The sequence below is a fragment of the Entelurus aequoreus genome, linkage group LG04, assembly GCF_033978785.1.
Source record: "Entelurus aequoreus isolate RoL-2023_Sb linkage group LG04, RoL_Eaeq_v1.1, whole genome shotgun sequence".
In the NCBI taxonomy this organism is placed as follows: domain Eukaryota; kingdom Metazoa; phylum Chordata; class Actinopteri; order Syngnathiformes; family Syngnathidae; genus Entelurus; species Entelurus aequoreus.
This window is the reverse complement of record NC_084734.1, coordinates 29,728,948-29,754,874: the sequence shown is the minus strand read 5'-3', so window position 1 is coordinate 29,754,874 and position 25,927 is coordinate 29,728,948. Positions and strand designations below refer to the sequence as shown.

The window sequence follows — 25,927 nt, the reverse complement described above, 5'->3', positions numbered from 1 at the left end:
ATTATTTTGCCTCAGGGGGCCAAATTTAGAGAAAAAAATGTGTCTGGGGGCCGGTATATCTATTTAGGAACACTAATACAAAACCTCACAATGTCTTGATTGAATGCTAAAAACATTATGACACACCGCCTTAAAAAAACAAAGTGGAATTTTTATTTTTTTTACTGAATGAGACACCCAGAATGTACATGAAAATAAAGAATGTGGGATTTACAATATTAACTATGAATGATAAAACACTGAATATTGACAACATATGAAAATCACACCCCCTCTCTGTCGACATATTCTACAATCAAGCAAATCGCAACAAACACAGCGAAATATGAATGCAAAGGGTAAAAAAACTACTGTATCTGAAATATCTGATATATCACTAAGCTTTAGAACTTTGTTGTAAAAATCTCCTTCCACGTCTGTCCCTGACACCCACATTTCAGGCCTGCCGCTCTGGAAACACTCTGTGGAAACGCTCCCCACCCACGCTGCTTGGTGCCTCGTCTGAGCTGCTGTGACTTAGATTACCATAGTAACTAATTAGATTACCATAGTAACTAGTATATCATGCAAAAGCGCAGATTCCAACCATTGAAATACTTTGTATAGTTCAAGACTTACGGTCACTTGAAAACATCACTGCACATCGTAATGGCAGCTACAGTTTCCATCTTAAAGATCTAAAATAATTATTTGGGAATGTCCGTCGGGCCAGGTTGAAAAGCTTAACGGGCCTTAATTTGCCCAGGTCTGCTCTATAGTCAGCTCGCTCGCATCTACACACCGACAAACTGGGTTCGCACCTGCTTGGAGCAGAAAGAAAGGAGAGTACACAATCGTTACACGAAGCAGTGGAATCATTGCATTTAGCCGTCAAAATCGTGGGCCCCTGATGGGTGGAGGCCCCATTGGGTAGAGGGGCATTAAGGCTTTTTATTGATTGATTGAAACTTTTATTAGTAGATTGCACAGTACAGTACATATTCTGTACAATTGTCCACTAAATGGTAACACCCGATTCCCGAATAAGTTTTTCAACTTGTTTAAGTCGGGGTCCACGTTAATCAATTCATGGGGGCAATGGTCTTTGCAATAAGTCAGTCTTGACTTTTCACAACAGCTCTAATATGACTCCATCACCCTCTTTTGGTGTCATTTTACTTGATCATATTATTGCCTTAATTGTGTATATAAACGTCAATGGCGACACGTGTAGTAGTTTTTTTGTCCTGCGGGGGGCAGTAACACAACGGCAGGTTAGTTCATGGGCAGACCCTGCGTCGTACCACAGAAGAAGAACAAGACTCGATCCATCCTCCATCTTGTGTTTGGAATCTCACAAAAACATCTCAGAAAGCAACAAAACATCGCAAGCGTCACCCATCATGGGAGCCGTTCTGGGCTTGTGCTCCATGGCGAGCTGGGTGAGTAGCATTTGCTTTTATGAAGGACGACATTATTGTCAACGTTATTGTTATTGTGTTATGCGCGACCATGACTGCGCAATAACGACAAAGACGTAAGGCCGTGTGATGTTACTGTGACGCAGATCAACAACATCTTATCTAAGTCGTCCATTTTTAAATGTATATTACTTTAGCCTAACTGAAACATGCAATTGTTTTAACTTTATGGTCCATTTACTCCCATTTTATGTCGTTGTCATTTCCCGTTTGGACCAAACATTAGTGCTAAACATTATCGTATCTTGTAATTGTGGTCGTTTTCCTTGTTGAATGCTAAACATCAACGACATAAATTAAATAGCTGCAACAGTCAGGACCTACTCGCCTCTTTAGCATTAACAACGTACTAATATTAACATAAACAACCTATGTTATTAACCCTGTGTGACCTTGTCTACATTGATAGTCATTGGTTGTCAAACTTTATTCACCAAGTACCACTAAAAAGCTTAGCTCTCCAAGAACCACCATATTGAAAATACAGTATGGTAGTAGGCCTAAGTATTCATAATAAGTAGGGACGTCCGATAATGGCTTTTTGCCGATATTCCGATATTGTCCAACTCTTTAATTACCGATACCGATACAGTGTTTCCCATAAACTGCCAAGATACCTGTGGCGGTGGGGGCGTGGGTAAGGGCGTGGTCACCATGACATCATCGAGTAATTTGCATAATTTACTACAATGATATGATTTTCTCTAAAAAGGCTAAAAAAATGTATACTTACTAATTAATAATAACAGTTTTGTTTTAAACGTCCATCCATCCATCCATCCATCCATCCAACCATCCATTTTACAATATAATTACAACACTTTATGTACATATTTATATACAGATTTGAACAATAAGTTATTCACTGAAATATATTTATTAATTGTGGTTCTTACAAAAAATACATCTTATAAAAATATAAAAGCTAAAATGTCTCTTAAAGCTCCGCCCCTTTAATTAGTGAATACTAAATAATTTAACTTTAGCCTACTACTACAACCATATTATTTACCAGCATAACATAACGTGAAACAGAGGCAGAGGTGTCCTGCCACAGTCAGTAACAAATAAACAGAAAACAGTAGTGGTGGTAGATAGACACAAAGCTTCATCAAACATCTGATCCACTGAACAAAGAGCTCCATAAATCTTGATCCTACACTTCTCTTTTGTAAAGTAAATCTGAACAGCCGATATGGGCATCTACATCAACTATATGATTTGCCTGAGAAGCTGGAAAGGACAAAAAAAATATATATATATATATATTTTTTTTGTGGCGGCCTTAATTCTTTCGTGGCGGGCTGCCACAAATAAATGAATGTGTGGGAAACACTGCGATATCAACCGATACCGACATCAACCGATATATGCAGTCGTGGAATTAACACATTATTATGCCTAATTTGGACAACCAGGTATGGTGAAGATAAAGTACTTTTTTTTTTTAATTAATAAAATAAGATAAATAAATTAAAAACATTTTCTTGAATACAAAAGAAAGTAAAACAATATAAAAACAGTTACGTAGAAACTAGTAATTAATGAAAATTAGTAAAATTAACTGTTAAAGGTTTGTACTATTAGTGGACCAGCAGCACGCACAATCATGTGTGCTTACGGACTGTATCCCTTGCAGACTGTATTGATATATATTGATATATAATGTAGGAACCAGCATAGTAATAATGAAATAGTAATAAGAAACAACCCTTTTGTGTGAATGAGTGTGAATGAGTGTAAATGGGGGGGGGGGGGGTTTGGGTTGGTGCACTAATTGTAAGTGTATCTTGTGTTTTTTATGTTGATTTAATAAAAAAACAAAAGAAAAAAAAACCAAAACATACCGATAATTTCCAATATTACATTTTAACGCATTTATCGGCCGATAATATCAGCAGGCCGATGTTATCGGACTCTAATAATAAGCAAGACAAATGTGTTATTTAACAAGTATTATTAATATGTATGACCACTGTAACATTACAAACAGTTTGAACAGTAACACTATGTTTGAATATAGGAAAACAAAACCACGTAATTAGATGAGTCTTTGGCGTACCACTAGATGGTGCCTGCGTACCATTAGTGGTACAGGTGTCCCAGTTTAAGGCCCCTTCTACACTAAGCCGGCTACGGTTATCCAGGGTAAAGCCCACCTAACCTTATCCGTGTCCACACACACACAATGGTCGTTCAAGATCCCTTCTCCCCCTCCGTCAGCCGGCGCAACGCGACCTAGTACGCATGCGCGTACTGAAATGCACACGTCATAGTCACCTCCAGTGTTGCTTTGTGTGCAAGTTCTTAAATTAAATTGAACTTATCTGAACAATATCCAGTGTTGTAGTATTTCAATTAACTGGAATCCAGTGTGCTGTGGGGCCCTAGTGTAGTGAATCACACATGAGCCATCATAAATTCATCAAATCTTTATTGGACATGAAAGTACACAATGTGACAAAGAACATTTGACAACAATCAATCTAGGAATCTAGATATCTGGTCAGGACACTCCTCGTACATGTAGAAGAATGAGAAACACGGGCATGTCTGGATGACTCGCCTCCATATTTCCAGTGGTTAGCTCAGAGTTACGAAACCGCTTTATTATGAAGCTGGCTGTGGCGCGTTCTTTCTGACTTCACTTCCTGTGTGGTGTCACTTCCTCTCCGAACTCGGTTTGTAAACGATCAATGAGTCCATACAAAGTTAAGAGCCTGAGATTCAAGAAATACACGGAGCACTTACCCGTGTAAAAAATGATCCGAGGGGAACCTTAAACGCTGGTTTAGTGTGGCTGAAACGGGGCTTAGGCTAAATAATTATTCGTTTAACTTTAAGGGGTTATCCGGCTTAGTGTAGACATAGCCTAAGTATTCATTGTAAGCAAGGCAGAGGTGTTATTTAACAAGTATAATTAATTTGTTTGGCCACTTTTACATTAGAAACAGTTTGAACAGTAACACTGTTTGAGTATAGGAAAATAAAACAATTTAATTAAATGATTCTTTGGCGTACCACTAGAGCAGGGGTCGGCAACCCAAAATGAAAGAGCCATATTGGACCAAAAATATAAAAAACAAATCTGTCTGGAGCCGCAAAAAATGAAAAGCCGCATATAAGTCTTATAATGAAGGCAACGCATGACGTAAGTGTATATATTCGCTATAATAGCCTATTATCAAAATGACTGTGTCACAGGCTGAAGCAAATCTTCGTTGACAGAAATGTTGAAATGTAATAGTTATTCTACACATTTTTACAACATTAGAAACCATTAGTAAATCAGAGGCTGCTCAGAAGGTGAGATAACTAACTCCTGGAAATTACTGGCTTTTAATGGCCAAAGGCATAGATAGATGTGTGTGTCCATGTTAAAGGAAACGGCAGGCTGTCTCTTTTAATAGATTTATTATAATCTTTGGCAAGCTAGGTAATGTTTGCTGTGGTCTGGAACATCATGGAAATGTTTGCTGTGGTCTGGAACAACATGGCACACAAACAACTATCTGAAATGCAGCCAATATTACATACAGAATGTGTCATGAGACATCAATCAATCAATCAATCAATGTTTATTTATATAGCCCTAAATCACAATCACATGCACATCTAAATTATATACAAAGAGGATAAACGCAAATGATATTAAATGAGCTCAAATATACCTACAAATGAGGCATGATGATGCAATTTGTACATACAGGTAACCTTGTATTAGCATGTATTAGCTTGCAGTCATGCACTGATCAAATATGCCTGATTAGCATTACAACAAGTCAACATCAACAAAGCGCACATTTGTGCATTCACGCACCGTATTAAACATTTGGTGGACAAAATGAGACAAAGAATGAGTGGAAGATTTTTCATGTAAACAAACTGTCGCGTCACAGTCCACACTGTGGTGGTGGGTTCAAGAACCGCCGAAATTAGTAGGAAAAAACGGTGTTCACCAAATACTGTCATCAGGTATAGATATATTAAACAGTGGGCTTTCTAGCAATTGAGAAGGTTTGTGTCATTTTTGTTCTCAAACAAAAAACATACTAAAACAAAAAAAATATTTTTCCCCCATCTTTTTCCATTTTCAATCCTTTTTTAAAAATGCTCCAGGGAGCCACTAGGGTAGCACTAGTGAGCCGCGGGTTGCTGACCCCCGCACTAGATGGTGCCCGTGTACCATTATTGGTACAGGTACCCAAGTTTAAGAATGACTGCCTTAAGTTATATAGCATTTAAAATGTACTGATATACATTAACAGTAATACAATCTTGGCATTTTAAATAGAGATCGACCGATATGTTTTTTCAGGCCTGATACTGAATGTTATCAGTCAAGGAGCCCGATAACCGATATTTGGAGCCGATATTTGGAGTCGATATTCATTTGCGGTAGAAGTTATTTAAACATGAATAGTATATGCTACCAAAAAAAGGACAAGGCTCTAAATATATATACAGTATTTTTCGGACTATAAGTCGCAGTTTTTTTCATAGTTTGGCCGGGGGTGCGACTAGTACTCAGGATCGACTTATGTGTGAAATTATTAACACATTACCGTAAAATATCAAATAATATTATTTAGCTCATTCACGTAAGAGACTAGACGTATAAGACTTCATCGGATTTAGCGATCAGGAGTGACAGATTGTTTGGTAAACGTATAGCATGTTCTATATGTTATAGTTATTTGAATGACTCTTACCATAATATGTTACGTTAACATACCAGGCACGTTCTCAGTTGGTTATTTATGCCTCGTATAATGTACACTTATTCAGCCTGTTCACTATTTATTTATTTTAAATTGCCTTTCAAATGTCTATTCTAGGTGTTGGGTTTTATAAAATAAATTTCCTCAAAAAATGCGACTTATACTCCAGTGCGACTTGTATATGTTTTTTTCCTTCTTTATTATGCATTTTCGGCCGGTGCGATTTATACTCCGGAGCGACTTATACTCAGAAAAATACGGTATATATTTTTTTTACATTTTAAGGAAACTAATAGCAACAATGTTTTATGCGGTGCTAAAGTTGTGGTTAATTTAGCCCCATAAACATTAGGAGAATTCACAAACCCTTTTTTTAAGTATCAACATTAGCATTTCAAAAATAGACATACAAAATGGAATCGGTAAAGGACAAAAACTGGATTTCCCGAAAAAAATTAGTTTTGAAACTAAGCAGAAGATATATACTGTGTATAAGCAACCAACACTGCACAAGGAAGATAAAGGGGAAAATGGGCTGGTGCAGGAGCAGTGTTTATAACTATACATTACCAATTACTTTTTTTATGCTAAATACTGGTAGAATATTTGTATGTATTGTATCTGCTGATGTAGTCATGTTACAGTTGTTAAAAACAAAAAGACTGATACTGATAAAAAGAGGCTTACACCAATACATGTCAAAATGCCAAATATCAGTGCAGATAATTGGTCAATCTTTGATTTTAAATGTGCTAATATTAACATGAATGACTTACTTTCGTTTTTTCACCTTTTCTGAGCTAATTTAAACATTAATTACATCTTGGTATTTGAAATGTGTTAACATACTGTAGATAGATAGATATACATACATACAAACATACATACATACAGTACATACTCATTGATTACATCTTCTTGGTATTTGAAATGTGTTAACTAACATACTGTAGATATATTTACATACATTCTTTCTTTCATCAAAAATACCGACCATAGTAATAAAACGCACATGTAAAGTTTGAAATGTGTGAATAGTAACATGAATGGCATCATAATTGTGCTAATATTACCATAAATAATATATTGTAACTACTTTATCATTTTCAAATATGTTAATATTAACCTAATTGAGGTGGTGTGGCTTGCACAGATTCCTTGTTTGTGCGGCAGCGCCCCCTGCCTGCTGTGTCGCTGCTGTCCGAGTGGTAACAACTCAACGGTGACTCGCCTCATTTACGCCTTTTTCCTGCTGCTGGGAGTGGGCATCGCCTGCATCATGCTGATGCCAGGCATGGAGGAACACTTGAAGAAGGTAACAAAAGTGAACATTGAAAAGTTGTTGTCATTATGGCACACATTCTTTCCAGATTTATTTCCATGTTTGTGGACTTCAGGATGGTTCGACAACTGCCAAACACTTCTTTTCTAGCACACCCTGAAAACTGTTCATGACTTTTGTGGTAAAATGATGTCCCAAGCTCCTTAAAGTACCAGTATAATGAAAAAAACAAGCTGACTTAATGTTTAATTGTTTTGTTGTATCCATTAAACCATATCCAATTGTATTTCCAATCTGCAAAGTATGTGAAAATATTGTCTAAACAACACAGGATGCCACAACTTCATTTAGAATTTTCTGAATGTCTTTGGCAATTTCTGTAGATTCAAGGTTTGAGGACATCACGGGGGAACTTGTCTGCACTCTGACCATATCAGCAGATGAGTCATACTGGAAATATGCAAAACAATAGAAAGAGATGTGCTGTTTATCATTCACAATCCTTTTGTAAGACAAGGACACATGTTTTCCTTTTTTCTATGCATTTGAAATCGTAAATTAATGTAAAAAAGCCAGCTAACAATCGAGTCAATAGGGGTTCCTCTATTACGCCCACAAAGCCTTTTAAATAACCATTCAAAACTCACCAAAAATACTACATTTACATGTCTTGACCTGAATATTAACTAAATATTAACGCTATTGCCATAATAAGTGCTAACACAGACAAACAATTTTTTTGCGGTGCATTAATAACAGCTAACTAGCGTATGCTGCTATATTGAACTGTCCGTTCTGCTACTGCTGGTGCTGCATTGCGTCACAGCTGATGGAAGTTTATTCTAGATTATATATCATGCCTCTCATTTGAATAAAAGGAGGATTAAGCCATAAAACTAGAAGTTGTTCATCTGTGACATTCAATTTATACTTGGAGATGGAGACAAAGACACAACCACCAAAGACTGATGTGCAGGCAGCAACTTTTCCTTTTAACCCTCCATGTGGATTATGATTAATTGTCATCTAAACGAGAAGATATGAACATCCTATCAGTGGTCATCCCGATGAGAGCAGACATTGTGCAGTAAGTGATCTTTTTTGTTTGTTCGTAGTTTGTATTTCTTGTTCAGTACGAAGCAATAATGCTACATGATGTTTGGTATATCACGAAAGCTGGATTCGTTGAGCAGAGCTTCTAAAACTTGTAGCTTTTACTCCTTATATTCAACCTAAAAAATATAAGGTTCTGGATCATCATTTGTCCCATAGTAATCGTTGTTGGCTCTCACAAAGTCTGCATGATTTGCATTGTTGTTGATGGGGATGGGATATCTGGTTCCCACCTTTACGTCACGAATCACGTCATTGGCTTGTTCATTTGGCTTGGGAAACTGAGCTTTATACTATATTGATCATTTCTATTTACTCGCCAACTTTGGAAGTCTAATGGTGTTATAAATCAGAAATATATGATAATAGCTTCGATATAGAGGCAACTTGTTTTTTTTAATTCTACTGGTACTTTACTTTTGGGAACTAAAAAAACCCTGACTCTTTTCAGTAAGCTGAACCGGAGGGGTCTGCTTCTACAAGCATCCCATGCTTGTAGAAGGCATGAAAACAAACAAGAATGCCTGCACATTGTGTGAACTGCACTACTACACAGCTCATTTTCATTTTAGGTTGGCAAAATCACTCATATTCAAATTGTTATGATCTCAGGTTTTTGACAGTTGTGATACTGGTGTGGCCACAGTATCATCATCATCATCATCATCATCATCAATGGTCAGGGAGTTTGTGTGTTTGCTCAGACACATGAAAAATTGGGGGGGAATATTGCTGACCTGCAGTGTGAACTTGGCCTTAAAAGAGAGAATCATTACATGGAAGCTTTTCCTCCTTTACTCCGATTTCAACTGCGTTGACATTTGTTGCGTTCATGTCTTCCTTTAGATTCCAGGATTCTGTGAGGGAGGAATGGGTTCATCCATTCCCGGAGTGGAAGGCCACGTGAACTGTGACGTGTTGGTCGGCTACAAGGCTGTGTACCGCATTTGCTTCGGAATGGCCATGTTTTTCCTTCTCTTTTCTCTGCTCATGATCAAAGTCAAGAGCAGCAAGGACCCTCGAGCTGCACTGCATAACGGGTGAGAACAAACACTGCAGCAAACATACATATTGACTAGGGATGTAACGATAAATGGTATTAATGGTAAAAGCGGTAAAAACCTGACTTATTATTACCGCTTTAAATTAAAATGATCATAAAAACGGGATGGCACTTTGATCAACTCACAGACCTGTTGATGCCAGCTCACTAGCTTAAACGCTAACATGAAAACAAGAGTCATTTACATATTTCCCAATTAAGAAACAACATACCCCAATCTAAACTTGTACAAACACATTGCTTTCTGAGCAACTAAGATATTAAACTAACATATTAAATCATTTTTTAATCTTGAAGTGCTACATTACACACCGGCTTTTAAAACCATAGAAGCTTAGCTATTAAAACAGATACAATACTTGGACTAAAAACTATCAATGAAGCATAGGAAAAACAAAACATGCAAAATAGTGGGTTTTCCAACAGTCTATCTACTTATTTTAGTTATTAAAGAAAAAAAATCTAGTCAAAAGATTTCAGTGTGTGTATACCGTATTTTTCGGAGCATAAGTCGCTCCGGAGTATAAGTCGCATGTGCCGAAAATGCATAATAAAGAAGGAAAAAAACATATACGTCGCACTGGAGTATAAGTCGCATTTTAGGGGGAAATTTATTAGATAAAATCCAACACCAAGAATAGACATTTGAAAGGCAATTTAAAATAAATAAAGAATAGTCAACAACAGGCTGAATAAGTGTACGTCAGGGGTGTCCAAAGTGCGGCCCGCAGCTAATTGTTTACCGGCCCGCCACACATTCTGGAAATGCTATTGCATTTTTAAATTAAAAAAGTGGAATGAGGTGAAATCTCACGAGAGAAAATTGCAATGTTGATACAAAGCTCCCATGCAGGCTGTTTTATTTCTTTTGTCTTTCTTTTTCTTTTTTTGCTATTGCTCCCAAAAAAAATTTGTTTTTCAAAAATGAATGTTATAATGAATTATTGGCAATTGAAAATGAAAAATTTCAACGCGGCCTCATGCTTTAATTTTTCCGTGTGCGGCTCTCAGTGGAAAAAGTTTGGACACCCCTGGTGTACGTTATATGACGCATAAATAACCAACTGAGAACGTGCCTGGTATGTTAACATAACATATTATGGTAAGAGTCATTCAAATAACTATAACATATAGAACATGCTATTTATTTGTATATATTTGTAATGTATGATTGTTTGCGTTTACCAAAGAATCTGTCACTCCTGATCGCTAAATCCGATGAAATCTTCTTCCTCAGTGTCGCTTCTAAACAACTCTGCCAACTCCAAAGGTAGACAATGCGCCGCTTCCTTCTATCGGTACGTCGCTTACGTCAGTCATTGTCAGTTGCAGTTCCAATTATTCCAGCCTTTCTGAATCCGGACAGGATGGTTTCGGTTGTCACTGAAGCCCATGCTTTGTCCATCCATCCAATGACATCCAGAAAAGTTGCATGGCGCATTCTCCCGGTTGCCGTGAAGCAACTAAAAAGACGCAACTGTACGGTTGACAAGCCTCTCCCGGCAGCACGTTGTTCAAGCACCCATTTGTGAATTTGTTCCTCGAGCTGTGGCCACCTAGCTTTTAGCCCGCGATTAGCTTTTTTAGTTTTCTTCATTTCAGTAATAGTAGCCTCCGCTTTTCGCCAGTCCTTTACAAGTTCCTCGTTTACTCCAAACTTTCTTTCTGCTGCTCGATTGCCGTTTCCTGCTGCATATTTCACTACTTCCAGCTTGTAACCTATATATATATATGTGTATATATATATGATTTCCTTTTGTTCAGCCCTTTGTTTTTATAAGTTAACGCCAATGTTGAAATGGTGGAAGTAGTACCGTAGCAGGTAGCATCTTCTTTTCCCACAATGCACTTCTGCCATGACCCGCCTCCGCCGAATTTTCATTGGTTGACAATTGCTGATATCCGGCTAGTCTCTTACGTGAATGAGATAAATAATATTATTTGATATTTTATGGTAATGTATTAATAATTTCACACATAAGTCGCTCCGGAGTATACGTCGCACCCCCGGCCAAACTATAAAAAAAACTGCGACTTATTGTCCGAAAAATACGGTCAGTACTTTTTGAGCACATTCAACAATATTGCAAAAATAATAACAGTGATAATTTTGGTCACGCTTACCGTGATATGACATTTTTATATTGTTACATCCTTAATATTGACATAAACTCTTATTGACATAAATCTTATATTCATTGGCGGCCTTAAATGGTTTATTTGAGCCCTACTTTTGATTGATTCATTGATATTGTTCATCTTCAATACTTAAAATTGTCTGCACAAGTTCTCTAATTTCCACGTGGCCAACATTCTAAATGCATGTTCAAATATATAAACATACACCCACACTAATATTTAGTAACCCTTAGCAAGTTTCACCTCTGCTTTATCAATACCTTTCTTTAATAATCATAAAAATTATGTTTGAATATTTGTCCACTCTTCTTGGCAGAGTTTGCTGGTTGGTTTCCTGGCATGGACCCAGCTTTTTAGCATTGTTAGATGTAAGGATGTTGCGATCAAGGTTTTATGCTGCCGATTCAGATACTAATCATGAGTGAGCCCGTCCGATACGATCATATATATTAACTGTAAATTTTCAATGTATTAATGATGAGTGTTATTGACCGTATAACAATACTTGGTCTTATTCTCTGGCAAAGCAGGTACATATTGAGTAACAATGCATACCACCGCAGTTCCATTACATATAATTTGTTTCAGTGAGTGCGAACCGGAAGCACCAAAGCCGCATTTGTGAAAGACCCAAATAAATTCAAACTTGTTCATATCTTGTTTTTTAATAAGTCATTGAAGGTGCACATTGTGTAATCAACTTATCATGGTAAAAGAAAGGTTCAAATAAGTCAATAAAGGCCCAAAATGAATATGAGATTGATGCCAAAAATAAGCGTATACAAACCGTTGACCTATGTTTAACCTTTGTGTGGTTATTTCATGAGCCTAAAATTCCTGTAGGTGTGAAAGTGAGTGTATAACATTTTAAATTGGTACTTCGAAGGTATAATTGTCTGGTCATTAGTACAGGGTATATTTAGCATAGTGCCTCTGTACTTACAGTATTTTAAATCCTTGTCCTTTTCAGATTTTGGCTTTTCAAGTTTGCAGCGGCTGCTGCCATCATCATCGGATCCTTTTTCATTGCAGAGGGTCCCTTCACAACTGGTAACTCACATGTCTATATACAGTACATAAACTAAATTTTGCAAGTGCACGCATTTGGACCCTTGTATCCGCTTGTACACTTTTATACTCTCCAAGTCCGCATTTTGTTGTTTTTCGCCAGTTTCAGTTATGACTTACATATGACGCCCAACAGTTCACAAATGTTTAAAGCTGGGGTACGCGCAAAGTGTACCCCAGCTTTGAACAAGAATGACAATTTATGTTGGATCAACACGGAGATTGTCGGTCGACAATTAGACAGCCTTTGGTAGTTTTTGTTTCTATAATATTATTCGTTTCTATTTAGAAGTTCTAAATAAATAAAACCGTACAGTAATTTGTCAATGAGTTTAAGCAAATGGACTTATAACTGCCATCTATTGTCTACTTTTAAGATAGGCTTCATACTGGTGATGGGTCCGGCAACACCGATGCATCGGCGCATGCGTCAAGCTCAAAGAGCGAAACCCTGTGTCGGTGCGCGTACCGCTTTTAGAAAGTCACGTGACCGATCGTGAGCTGTTTTGGTCATGTGACTGATACGCGAACTGTGTCGCACTGACGCCTCCTCTGTGCCCTGTGAGCAACGTTCCCTCTAAGGTGCGCGCCTGCGCAATTGCGCACTGCTCAAGCGTCCTCTGCGCATAGCAAATATATCCCGCGCACCAAATCAAACCCATCTGAATTCTAAACAAAATAAACACATTTATTTTGTGTAATTTTGCAATGCAACTCTGTGTGACAGTGACAACAAGCGGCCCTAACGATGTTCGTCAACACCGTTCAATTATTGTAACGTCTATCGAGATGCTTCGAGGACAGGAATTATATCGATCGCTTTATTGAGCAAAACTGTTTATATTCGACCATAACCACACCAAAAACATGAGTAAAAAACGTATATCTCGAAAAACTAGTCATTTTCTGCCATACAAACCAGGCCAAAATCAACTTGTCATCTGTCACCAACACACATACCACTAAACCACTGGTGCGTTTATGGCCACACAAAAAGTCGGACAACTCAAACACCACACAAAGTTACACTATGACTCCTCAGTCATACGTGTGCTTATTCTACTGTCATTTATTATTAATGTTAATTTATTTATATTAATCATGGAAGGCTGTTACTAGAGAAAGTTACAGGAATGCACACTTCATCCTATGCTTACATTTCATTGTGCAACATGAGGATGTTTAAGGGGAACTAAATGTGATCTCTGAAAGGGGTACAAATGATTTCCAAAGCAGGACCACCACCCAGACATATTGTACAATACTAATCCATAGCTTATGAAAAACAAGATTTCTTTTATTTTCATTACAAGTGGGCCGAATCACTAATATTCCAAAATAATCTCATGAAAATGACTCCTCTCATTTGAGTGTTATTATAAAAGATTGGTTTGAGACAGGTGTGCTGCTGGTATTGCCACGTGTGATGTTGCTCACATGTGCTCCACTGAATGCTCAGGGAGTTTTTGTGTTTGCTCAGACACATGAACAATTAGAGGGAACATTGCCTGTGAGCGGGTCTTGTCTACAGCCGGAGAAATAATAACTAAGAGAAAACATCTAAAATTTAATACGTTGGAAAAACTGTTTTTATTTAATAAAAATGTGTAAAAAAATAAAAAAATTCCCAGTCCACAAGCATCCTCATTCACAACACGTTCTTAGTTTTCCATGTTATGATACATGTTCACATTATTTATTGACTGTATCTAAAAAAGATACAAATATATTTTTATTTAAATGAAGATATGAAATAATCCTAAATGAAATACAATGACTTGGTTTATATTATTGTATATACTAGGTCATAAAATCAGTGTCAGTTGAGTCGGTCCATAGGTTGCCTGTAGGGATTTTTAATGTCCAGCAGATGTCAGTATTTAGTGACACAGTAGCAATACAGTTTTGCAATGTGTCGAAACGCTTCATGACGCCTCATCAACCCATCACTACTTCATACTCTTGTATAAAAAATGTGAAGCATCAACATTTGTTTCCAATGCAGACATTTGTGTGCAAAAAGCATATTTAATTTGTTGAAATTCTGTCCTTTTTTGTGGTTAAGTTTATAAAGAGCACTTAAAACATTGGTAGCAAGTTCATGAAAGCACAAGTTGCAATGTTACTGAAAAAATCAACTGCAACTTTTGCTGCAGCATTCTGAAAAAGCTGCTGCAAAGTCAGGCCTTTCTAGGCTACAACATTCACAAGTTAGTGATATATTCATTGAGAACATGTCTATTTTTTTATTAATGTCATTATTGAGATGCTTTGCATGGAACCTTCATAGAAGCTTCAAAGATGCTTGAGTCTTTACATTTTATTGGACTACATTTGAGTTATTTTTGGTAACGTAAATGTTGGGTAATTGAGTCAACCAAAACTAGACTACACTTCAATGAATTTACTTGACATAAATGACAAACTTGAATACATAAAAAAATATACTGGTCGAAATAAACACTGGCTCTTGGCGTGGTACACTTAAACTACAGGGCACATAATCCATAATCTTGTGTATTAGAAAATAATTTGTGGCCATGTTTCTCAACCAATCTTGAATAGTTTTCAAGAGTCGCTGCACTCCAGGTGAGTCCCCTATTCAGTTTTGGGTTGTTCTGACTGATGTTCTAAAAGAGTAGTGGAGAACTGTTGGAGCAACTGAAGCTGATTGTAGAGAAGCGACTGTAACGTGTCTTTTTCTCTCCTCCAGTGTGGTTCTATATCGGTATGGCCGGTGCCTTCTGCTTCATTCTCATCCAGCTGGTTTTACTTATTGACTTTGCACATTCTTGGAATGAGTCATGGGTGGAGAAGATGGAAGAGGGCAACTCTCGCTGCTGGTATGCAGGTATGCACTTTGACCACACTGAAAACTGAATTGCAACATTTCATACCTGGAACAGTTGTACTAAGGAGTATTTGTTATGTTGGCAGCCCTGTTGTCAGTCACAGCACTAAACTATGTGCTGTCTCTGGTGGCTGTGGTCCTGTTCTATGTCTACTACACCCACTCTGACGGATGCACTGAGAACAAGGTCTTCATCAGCATCAACATGCTGCTCTGCCTCGGAGCCTCTGTTCTGTCGGTCCTACCTCAAATCCAGGTAATACATTTTTTTTCACACATTAATGCAAACTTAATATGCATAATCAACATTGGTCCTTAACTCCTAAAGGTTTGCGTGTATTAAAACAAATGCAAACTTGATAGCGCATGCAAAGTTGATCTGCTGAGCTCGTGTGCAAAGGATTGTGTCTCTTAAATGAGCAAAATAGAGGGCGCAGTCCATTTAGCGTGTTTGTCTTCATGTGTATGCAGAATATATGCTGATTATCAGAACGCCCACAATACTGGGAGGAAGAGATGCAATTATGATTATTTAGCACTATTCTGCGGCCGCTGTTTTGCGTCTATATTTAGCACGTCTAAAATGCTGGAACAGTCAAACACAAATGGCTATTAGAAAGGAGGCGAGCACTACAAAGACACGATGGAGAGAGAATACTGTCTGTACGTGTCAACATATTTGGACTGTCAGAAATACAAATATTAAGCCATGTCGTCATATCAGCAATATCATTTTATAATTCTGTATAGAGCTGCACGATTAATCAAAATCGAATTGACATCGAAGTTTTAATTTGTGCGATAAATATCCGTAAGAGGGTTTTTTCTTCTTAATTCTTCTTGACCGGCATTTGAGTGACAGCTATGTTCGCCAATCAGAATTTTTGAGCCTCGTGTTTGTTCGTCTCTCGCTTCAAAAAGGAAGAAAGACGTCTTACTTTGTTCATTGTTCTCAGCACCTGAGCGTGTTAAGTAACACAAAATAGGAGGAAAAACATGGTTATTAAGCCAAATGTCCCGTTGTGGGAATATTTCAGCTTCAAATCGGATGGGCGATATGAGCCCATCAACACGGACGAACGAGTGAGAATGCCGTTGTGGTGACAATAAACAAAAACACTAGGAAAAAAATGCACTTTAATTAAGATGTTCAATATCTATTTAAGTAAAATTTTTGCTTACATACTTTTTTGACATATTTGTTGTTTATTTATTAGGATAACAAACGTATTTACATTCCAATTACAGTACAATGCTAAACAATTCTACAGTAATGTGATGACAAATAAAAGTTGATATCCTTTTAAATGGTTAATTGTGTTATTATAGATTATGATTAAATTACATTATAAACATTGTATAGTTTTATCGAATATTTCTTAAGTTTAAGAGCTTGATGTAGACAAAAAAAAGTCTGTTTGCAGAAAGCCAAAGATATTTTAAAGTAAATTATTGCATATTGTTCTAATGTGTGGCACCTTGAGACAAGAATATGTTGATGGAAAGTCTAAAAGTAACATGTCTTCCTTCACTCATTATTTTCGCAGTTTTATGCATTTTTATGTATAAAATATAAAAGCCGAATCGCAATTGCAATTTTGGAGAGAAAAATTGCTATTAAGTTTTTTCTCAAAATCATTCAGCCTTAGTTCTATAGCTGTGAGATGACTTGAGGAGCTGATTCAAACAAATTAGATTGATTTGATTTGGTGTCTGCCTGCCTTTTTTATTGGCGTTACTTTTTTATATATAAAAATACCCATCTTGCTATATGCATTTTCTTGCACCTGGATTTTTCCAGATGCACCATCACAACACCGGAGCCTCCCAGAGCGCACATTCGGCGTGCTAAAAATAGGTTCTGATGTCTAGATCACACTTTTGTACCGCTCAGTAAAGGTGGTTCATATTATATTTGTCTGCTGCATATTCCACAACGTAACGGAACAGCACAGACTGGACCATCGGAGCATATGATAACATGAATGTGAAGGGAAATGAGTGTGTCCATAGTGACAGCTGGTATAATACGCTTTTGAACTTATCAATGGCGCACACAGTCTTAGTAGATCACCAGCAACACGCCCACTAATTGTAGTCAGTTTTTTACCTTGTGCAAGCTATTTAGTACTATTTGGGTCTTAGTAGATCAGGCCCATCGTGTTTGTACATGTTTTAATTACTGGCATCTGTTATGTGTATGTTAAGGAGTCCCAGCCCAGGTCTGGCCTGCTGCAGTCGTCCCTGGTGACCTTGTACACTATGTACTTGACCTGGTCTGCTATGACCAACGAGCCTGGTAAGACCTGCCTTGAAAAAAAAAAACAAGAAAACTAATCAATAGCCAAAAGCACATTTTGGAACACAATGTTCAAAAGTTCAAAAACCCCGCCTTTAAGTTTGTAAATAGTTGGACCCCGACTGCAGAGGCAGAAGTGGTTTTAGAAAGACATCTTTTTTTTTGTCCATTTGACAGTGAGATCATACAAACACAAAACAATGGACAATACTTAGACTTAGAAAATCTTTATTGTCCCCGAGGGGCAATTTGGTTTGCAGCAGTAGTCATTAAAGGCCTACTGAAACCCACTATTACCGACCACGCAGTCTGATAGTTTATATATCAATGATGAAATCTTAACATTGCAACACATGCCAATACGGCCGGGTTAGATTAGTAAAGTGCAATTTTAAATTTCCCGCAAAATATTCTGCTGAAAACGTCTCGGTATGATGACGTTTGCGCGTGACGTCACGGATTGTAGCGGACATATTGGGACACCATTGTGGCCAGCTATTAAGTCGTCTGTTTTCATCGCAAAATTCCACAGTATTCTGGACATCTGTGTTGGTGAATCTTTTGCAATTTTTTTAATGAACAATGAAGACAGCAAAGAAGAAAGTTGTAGGTGGGATCGGTGTATTAATGGCCGGTTAGAGCAACACAACCAGGAGGACTTTGAGTTGGATAGCAGACGCGCTACCGTGAGTACGCTATGGCTTCCAAACATTTGATCGCTTGCCCGTACGTGCGTGCCGCTATGTGCATGTCACGTACGTAACTTTGGGGAAATATATGTGCTGTATGAACTTTACGGAGGTGAACGGTACTTTGGGCTGTGGGATTGAGTGTGTTGTGCGGGTGTTTGAGTTGTATTGGTGGGTTATATGGACGGGAGAGTGGAGGTGTTTGTTATGCGAATTAATTTTTGGCATATTAAATATAAGCCTGGTTGTGTTGTGGCTAATAGAGTATATATATGTCTTGTGTTTATTTACTGTTTTTGTCATTCCCAGCTGAATATCAGGTCCCACCCGCCTCTCACAGCATCTTCCCTATCTGAATCGCTTCCACTGCCCTCTAATCCTTCACTCGCACTTTCCTCATCCACAAATCTTTCATCCTCGCTCAAATTAATGGGGTAATCGTCGCTTTCTCGGTCCGAATCGCTCTCACTGCTGGTGGGAATGATTGTAAACAATGTGCAGATGTGAGGCGCTCCACAACCTGTGACGTCACGCTACTTCCGGTACAGGCAAGGCTTTTTTATCAGCGACCAAAAGTTGCGAACTTTATCGTCGATGTTCTCTACTAAATCCTTTCAGCAAAAATATGGCAATATCGCGAAATGATCAAGTATGACACATAGAATGGACCTGCTATCCCCGTTTAAATAAGAACATTTCATTTCAGTAGGCCTTTAAAAACAAGGTTCAACAGTAAAACGAGGTACAACAGTAAAAAACAAGGTACAACAGGAAAAACAAGGTACAACAGGAAAACAAGGTACAAATACATAAAATACATACAACATACAAACATCATGAAGGCTTTGAGCTAAAAACTAAAAACATTGCGCACACAGTCTTAGTACTGTGACTGTTGACTATATTTTTAAACGCAGGGACAGCCTGACAGTTGGAACTTGGAAGTAATTACCAAGGTGGATATAGCTGGAGAAGAATAATAAAGCCATACAGTAAAGAGACTGAACATGACACTATCTTAAGTAGTTTACCTAATGATTACAGTATTAGTTTAAAAAAAAAAAATCAAACAAATACATTTAAACATCCTTCCCTTGTCACTAATGTTTAGTTAGTTCCAACAATATTTAGTGATTTCAAGATAAAGTGACAAAGCCCTAGGAGAGGACGAGATTCACCCCGAATACATCAAAGCTCTGGATGTGGTGGGACTTGTGGCTGACACGTCTCTTCAACATAGCATTGAAGTCTGGGGCGGCACCTCTGGATTGGCCGACCGGGGGTGGCGGCATACTTGCCAACCTTGAGACCTCCGACTTCGGGAGATGGGGGAGCGCGGGTTTGGGGGTCGGGGATTTGGTGGTAGAGGGGGGTGTATATTGTAGCGTCCCGGAAGAGTTAGTGCTGCAAGGGGTTCTGGGTATTTGTTCTGTTGTGTTTATGTTGTGTTACGATGCAGATGTTCTCCCGAAATGTGTTTGTCATTCTTGTTTGGTGTATGTTCACAGTGTGGTGCATATTTGTAACAGTATTAAAGTTGTTTATACGGTCACCCTCAGTGTGACCTGTATGGCTGTTGACGTGTGTGTGTGTGTGTGTGTGTGAAAGCCGCATATACTATGTGACTGGGCCAGCACGCTGTTTGTATGGAGGATAAGGTTGTAGAGGACGCTAAAGACAGGGCCTTTAAGGCACGCCCCCAATATTGTTGTCCGGGTGGAAATCGAGAGAAATTCGGGAAAATGGTTGCCCCGGGAGATTTTCGGGAGGGCCACGAAATTCAGGAGTCTCCCGGGAAAATCGGGAAGGTTGGCAAGTATGGCTGGCGGTCCCCCTTTTCAAGAAGGGGGACCAGAGGGTGTGTTCCAATTATACAGGGATCACACTTCTCAGCCTATTTTATATATATAATATGGACCAGTAGAAAAATATATTAAATGTTAACATTTTTATTTCAAATGTAACCTTCCTCTGATTAGAATCCCCTCAGCTATCAAGGCAGAAAGGAAAGGAAATGTCAACCATGGGAAACGCTCAATCAATGTAAACACAATTCTAAAACCTCAATAACCTCTTTAAATCAAGGTGAAAAAATAAGTAATATATAAGAAATGCTTAAAGTGTAACAAAATAGTGCAAATTGTGAAAATACAAACAGAAACCTGAGAAGAAAAATGTTTTGCAAGTTTATTGCCAGGAAGTTACGCGGTCTGTGTAACATTTCATTTGGCCTGTTATTCTTATTTAAGTATGGAAAATAATTTGTTATGCAGTAATTATTACCGGACCAAATTATTATATTAAAGTAGCATACTTGTTATATTTTGTTCTTTATTTTACTTATAAAGTCCAGCACTTTAGTTCATACCTGTTGTTTACGTACATCCAAATAGGGAACGGAGGGTTAAAAAGAAAAGATGAGAATGGCAAACTTTCGGGGGGACTCTTCCTGTTTTATCAACAATTTGTTTGCTCTCTGCAGCACTACATTTACTTGTTAGTTGATACTTTTACGCAATGGGCTGTTTAGCATGTCCCTCCCATTGCTCACTGACCACCTCCTGTTTTACTAGCTTACCAGACCGCGAGTTCTTAATTTTTTCTGGTTTCCTACAACCAAAAAATATATTTGTATATTCAACATTTTATGGAACACATTTTTTTTATTGATCTCAATTAAGTGTCTATTGCGATAGGCAGCACAGAGGTACAGGGGTTAGTGCATGTGCCTCACAAGAGTAGTCCTGAGTTCAATCCCGGGCTTGGGATCTTTCTGTGTGGAGTTTGCATGTTCTCCCCATGACTGCGTGGGTTCCCTCCGGGTACTCAGGCTTCCTCCCACCTCCAAAAACATGCACCTGGGGATAGGTTGATTGGCAACACTAAATTGGCCCTAGTGTGTGAATGTGAGTGTGAATGTTGTCTGTCTATCTGTGTTGGCCCTGCGATGAGGTGGCGACTTGTCCAGGGTGTATCACGCCTTCCTCCCGAATGCAGCTGAGATAGGCTCCAGCAACCCCCCGCGACCCCGAAAGGGACAAGCGTTAGAAAATGGATGGATGGATAGATGGGTGTATTGCGATATATATTGATAACGTTTTATGGGCCGAGCCCTTTCCTGTATTATTAGAATAAATGTGATTCCATAAAGTACCTACACTTGGTTCTGATTAATGTGCTCTTCTATCACAAACCACTTTTCCAAGCAATTTTTGTCTCGTGTGTCACAGACAGGAAGTGTAACCCGAGCCTTCTGGGCATCATCGGGCTGAACACCACCACCCCTGAAAGCCAGGACCACGTAGTTCAGTGGTGGGACGCCCAAGGCATTGTGGGCTTGATCCTCTTCCTCATGTGTGTCCTGTACTCCAGGTGAGGAAGCTGTACGTTAATGCCACACAAATCCTTTTTTTTCTGGGCTTGACACGCTCTCTCCTCTTCCAGCATTCGAAACTCGTCCAATGCTCAGATTAACAAACTCACTCTGACTAATGACGAGTCCGCTCTGATCGACGACGGGCCCCAGACGGAGAGCTTGGAGGAGGGCGGTGGCCCCAACCGAGCTGTAGACAACGAGAAGGACGGAGTCACCTACTCCTACTCCTTCTTTCACTTCATGCTGTTCCTGGCTTCGCTCTACATCATGATGACTCTCACCAACTGGTACAGGTACGCAAAATATTAGGGATGTCCGATATTATCGGCTGATAAATGCTTTAAAATGTAATATCGTAAATTATCGGTATCGGTTTCAAAATGATCGGTATCTGCTTCAAAAAGTAAAATTTATTACTTTTTAAAACGCTGCTGTGTACACGACGTTGGGAGAAGTACAGAGCACCAACAAACCTTAAAAGCACTGCCTTTGCGTGCCGGCTCGATCACATAATATCTACGCCTTTTCACACACACAAGTGAATTCAAGGAATACTTGGTCAACAGCCATACAGGTCACACTGAGGGTGCCCGTATAAACAACTTTAACACTGTTACAAATATGCGCCACACTGTGAACCCATACCAAACAAGAATGACAAACACATTTCGGGAGAACATCCGCACCGTAACACAACATAAACACAACAGAACAAATACCCAGAACCCCTTGCAGGACTAACTCTTCCGGGATGCTACAATATACAAATAAATATGGCAGTGCCATTTTGGCATTTTTTTCCATAAGTTGAGTTGATTTATTTTGGAAAACCTTGTTACATTGTTTAATGCATCCAGCGGGGCATCACAACAAAATTAGGCATAATAATGTGTTAATTCCACGACTGTATATATCGGTATCGGTTGATATTGGAATCGGTAATTAAGAGTTGGACAATAACGGAATATCGGATATCGGCAAAAAATCCATTATCGGACATCTCTACAAAATATACATCTACACAAATTACACATCCAATCAAAATATGCAGTACATGGAAACAAAATACTCTCAGGTCACAAGATGAGACGATATTAGGTTCGCGACGGTGTTAATTTCGTTGACTAATGATTTTTGTCTTAGTTATCGTCAACACCTACTGTATTTTATTTTAAAATGAGACGATAACGTCTCAAAACGAGCACAAAACACAGTTGACTAAGACAATGACAAAATGTAGTCATTGTCAACAATTACACATTTAGTCAACAAACAAAAACGACACAAAAATGTTGACAGAAACAAAATCCCAAGTATATTTAATTTGGTCTTGTAGATGGGTGGGACAAGTTTGGAATAAATCCAATCACAGCTCTTTAACAGCGCATGAGAGAAGGAAAGAGAGCCAATCAGATGCTTTTTTTTTGTGAGATAAGGAAGTTGGATTTCTCACCGCCAAATCAAAACTGGATGCATTTAATACAGTGTATCTAGAAAGTATTCACAGCGCTTCACTTTGTACACATTTTATGTTACAACCTTATTCCAAAATGGAATACGTTCATTTTTATCCTCAAAATTCAACACACAATACCCCAAAATGACAATGTTTTTATTTATTTATTATTATTTATACAAACTACATAAATATTGACAGCCTGTTACTGCTGATGCACCTTTGGCAGCAATTACAGCCTCAAGTCTTTTTGAATTTGATGCCAAAAGCGTGGCAGTTTCACCGCAGCTCCTTTCAAGCTTCATCAAGTTGAATGGGAAGTGTTGGTTTTCATCCAGGATGTCTCTGTACATTGCTGCATTCCTCTCGGTCTAGTCAGAGAGGCTCTGTCAGAGCTGCAGCATTCCTCTCTGGAGAGAGGAGAACCTTCCAAAAGGACAACCATCTCTGTAGCAATCCACCAATCAGGCCTGTATGGTATAGTGGCCAGACAGACGCCATTTCTTGGTAAAAAGTGTACCAGAATGCATCTGACCATGAGAAACTAAATTATCTGGCCTGATGGGACAAAGATTGAACTGTTTGGTGTGAATACCAGGCGTCAAGTTTGGAGGAAACCAGGCACCGGTCATCACCAGGCCAGTACCATCCCTACAGTGAAACATGGTGGTGGCAGCATCATGCTGTGGGAATGCTTTTCAGCGACAGGAACTGGGAGACTAGTCTGGATAGAGGGATAGATGAATGCAGGAATTTTCAGAGACACATTCTGGATGAAAACCAACACCTCCCATCCAACCTGATGGAGCTTGCAAAGAGGAATGGGCGAAACTGCCCAAAGATAGGCGTCGTATTCAAAAAGACTTGAGGCTGTAATTTCAAATGACATGTACTGTAATTTGTTTGCTGACTAAAATGTAAAATTTAGTCGGCTAATTGACTAAAGTTAAAATGCGATTTAGTCAAAAGACTGTGACCAAAACTGAATTAAAAACACTGCATTGATAAAATATGAGGGGATAAACATACATTTTGACTTGTATTTTTAGTGGCTGTTTGCAACTTGTTTAAAGTTAGATATTTCAAACCAAAACAATTACAACAAGAGCACTTCTGTATGTTACCTTGGTTTAACACAACACATACATATTATTTAAGATTTTTTTAAATTTTTTATTTACAAATAATGAGTCAATATTACATTATTTATAATTTTCACAATCATATTGACAAAAAAATAGCTGGTCGGCTTGAGGAAAAAGTCTGAATACCTAACAGGCAAGATGGAGAACCAAGGAGCGCCTGTATTTAAATGTGACTGTACTGTACTGTTCCTGTGCAGCCCTGACTCCAACTACGAGGCCATGACCAGCAAGTGGCCGTCGGTGTGGGTGAAGGTTTGCTCCAGCTGGATCTGCATGGCTCTCTACGTGTGGACCCTGGTGGCTCCTCTCGTCTTGGTCAACCGGGACTTTGACTAATTCACGCACACACACAAACACCTCCATCCTCAGCTAGATGTGTGTTTTCTTTCCAGGAAATGACATGCTTGTTGTTTAAAGCAGACTATTTCTTTCTTACTGTTACTCCTCAGCACTGTTGTAATGTTCCCATAGTACATATTGCAAGTATAGTACATACACTACATATTGTAAGTATAGTACATTTACTATGTATTGTAAGTATAGTACAATTACCATGTGTGCTACGTAATGCGCTATTCACACTTTGTTCTCTAGTAAAACTGTTGCATGATTTTTATCTGACATGAATTCAAATAGTATACATAAAACGGAAGGATGGAAGACTTTCTACAATATTTAAATATTTTTAGTGTTCTTCCAACCAGGTTTTGATCTGCCAGAAGAGGAAAGGGACTTTTATCAAAGTGTCTCAATACTTTTGTCCCTCGTATATGTCACATGATGTATACTGTACATACTGTATTATGGATACACAATGAATTATTGTCAATGCTTGTGTTTTAGAAAATGTAGACACACACGTGATGTGCTGATAGTGAATGAGTTTTATTTTGGTAGGAAGCCTTTTAAGTTATTTGTTGTTTCCACACTTTATTTACTTTGACAAAATGTATTCTAACCTCATCACATAAAAACTAATTTTGTGTTTGAATAAAAATGAAAATGACTTTTGTAGGCTCCTTCATGTGCCGAACCAACAGCTGCTGTGGGGTCACAAGTCATGTGACCAACAGAAATAAAACCAAGATGCAGGCGTGGGAAAGTATTCATATTTTTTATCATGACACTTGGTGGTCAAACCTGAGAAAACACTTTGATCTCTAATGCTGTGACAGGTCCATCCATCCATCCATTTTCTACCGCTTATTCCCTTCAGGGTCGCGGGGGGCGCTGGAGCCTATCTCAGCTACAATCGGGCGGACGGC

At 38.4% G+C, this 25,927-nt stretch overlaps 1 protein-coding gene across 1 annotated transcript; it reads left to right on the top strand.

Annotated features, from left to right (window-relative positions):
- The first annotated feature begins 1,263 nt into the window (after positions 1-1,263).
- Positions 1,264-25,626, top strand: LOC133648450 (serine incorporator 1-like). Its single transcript, XM_062044551.1, has 10 exons — positions 1,264-1,421; positions 7,335-7,496; positions 9,423-9,616; positions 12,749-12,828; positions 15,560-15,697; positions 15,784-15,953; positions 17,906-17,996; positions 21,916-22,057; positions 22,130-22,354; positions 24,860-25,626. The coding sequence occupies exons 1-10, from the start codon at positions 1,383-1,385 to the stop codon at positions 24,996-24,998; spliced, it is 1,380 nt and encodes a 459-aa protein (XP_061900535.1). The 5' UTR covers positions 1,264-1,382; the 3' UTR covers positions 24,999-25,626.
- Positions 25,627-25,927: the final 301 nt, after the last annotated feature.

Excerpts from the sequence above, each read along its gene's own strand:
- LOC133648450 (XM_062044551.1), top strand. The coding sequence starts at position 1,383 with ATGGGAGCCGTTCTGGGCTTGTGCTCCATGGCGAGCTGG. Across the intron at positions 15,698-15,783 it reads CTCTCGCTGCTGGTATGCAG|CCCTGTTGTCAGTCACAGCA; the intron begins GTATGCACTTTG and ends TTATGTTGGCAG. Across the intron at positions 22,355-24,859 it reads ACTCTCACCAACTGGTACAG|CCCTGACTCCAACTACGAGG; the intron begins GTACGCAAAATA and ends GTTCCTGTGCAG.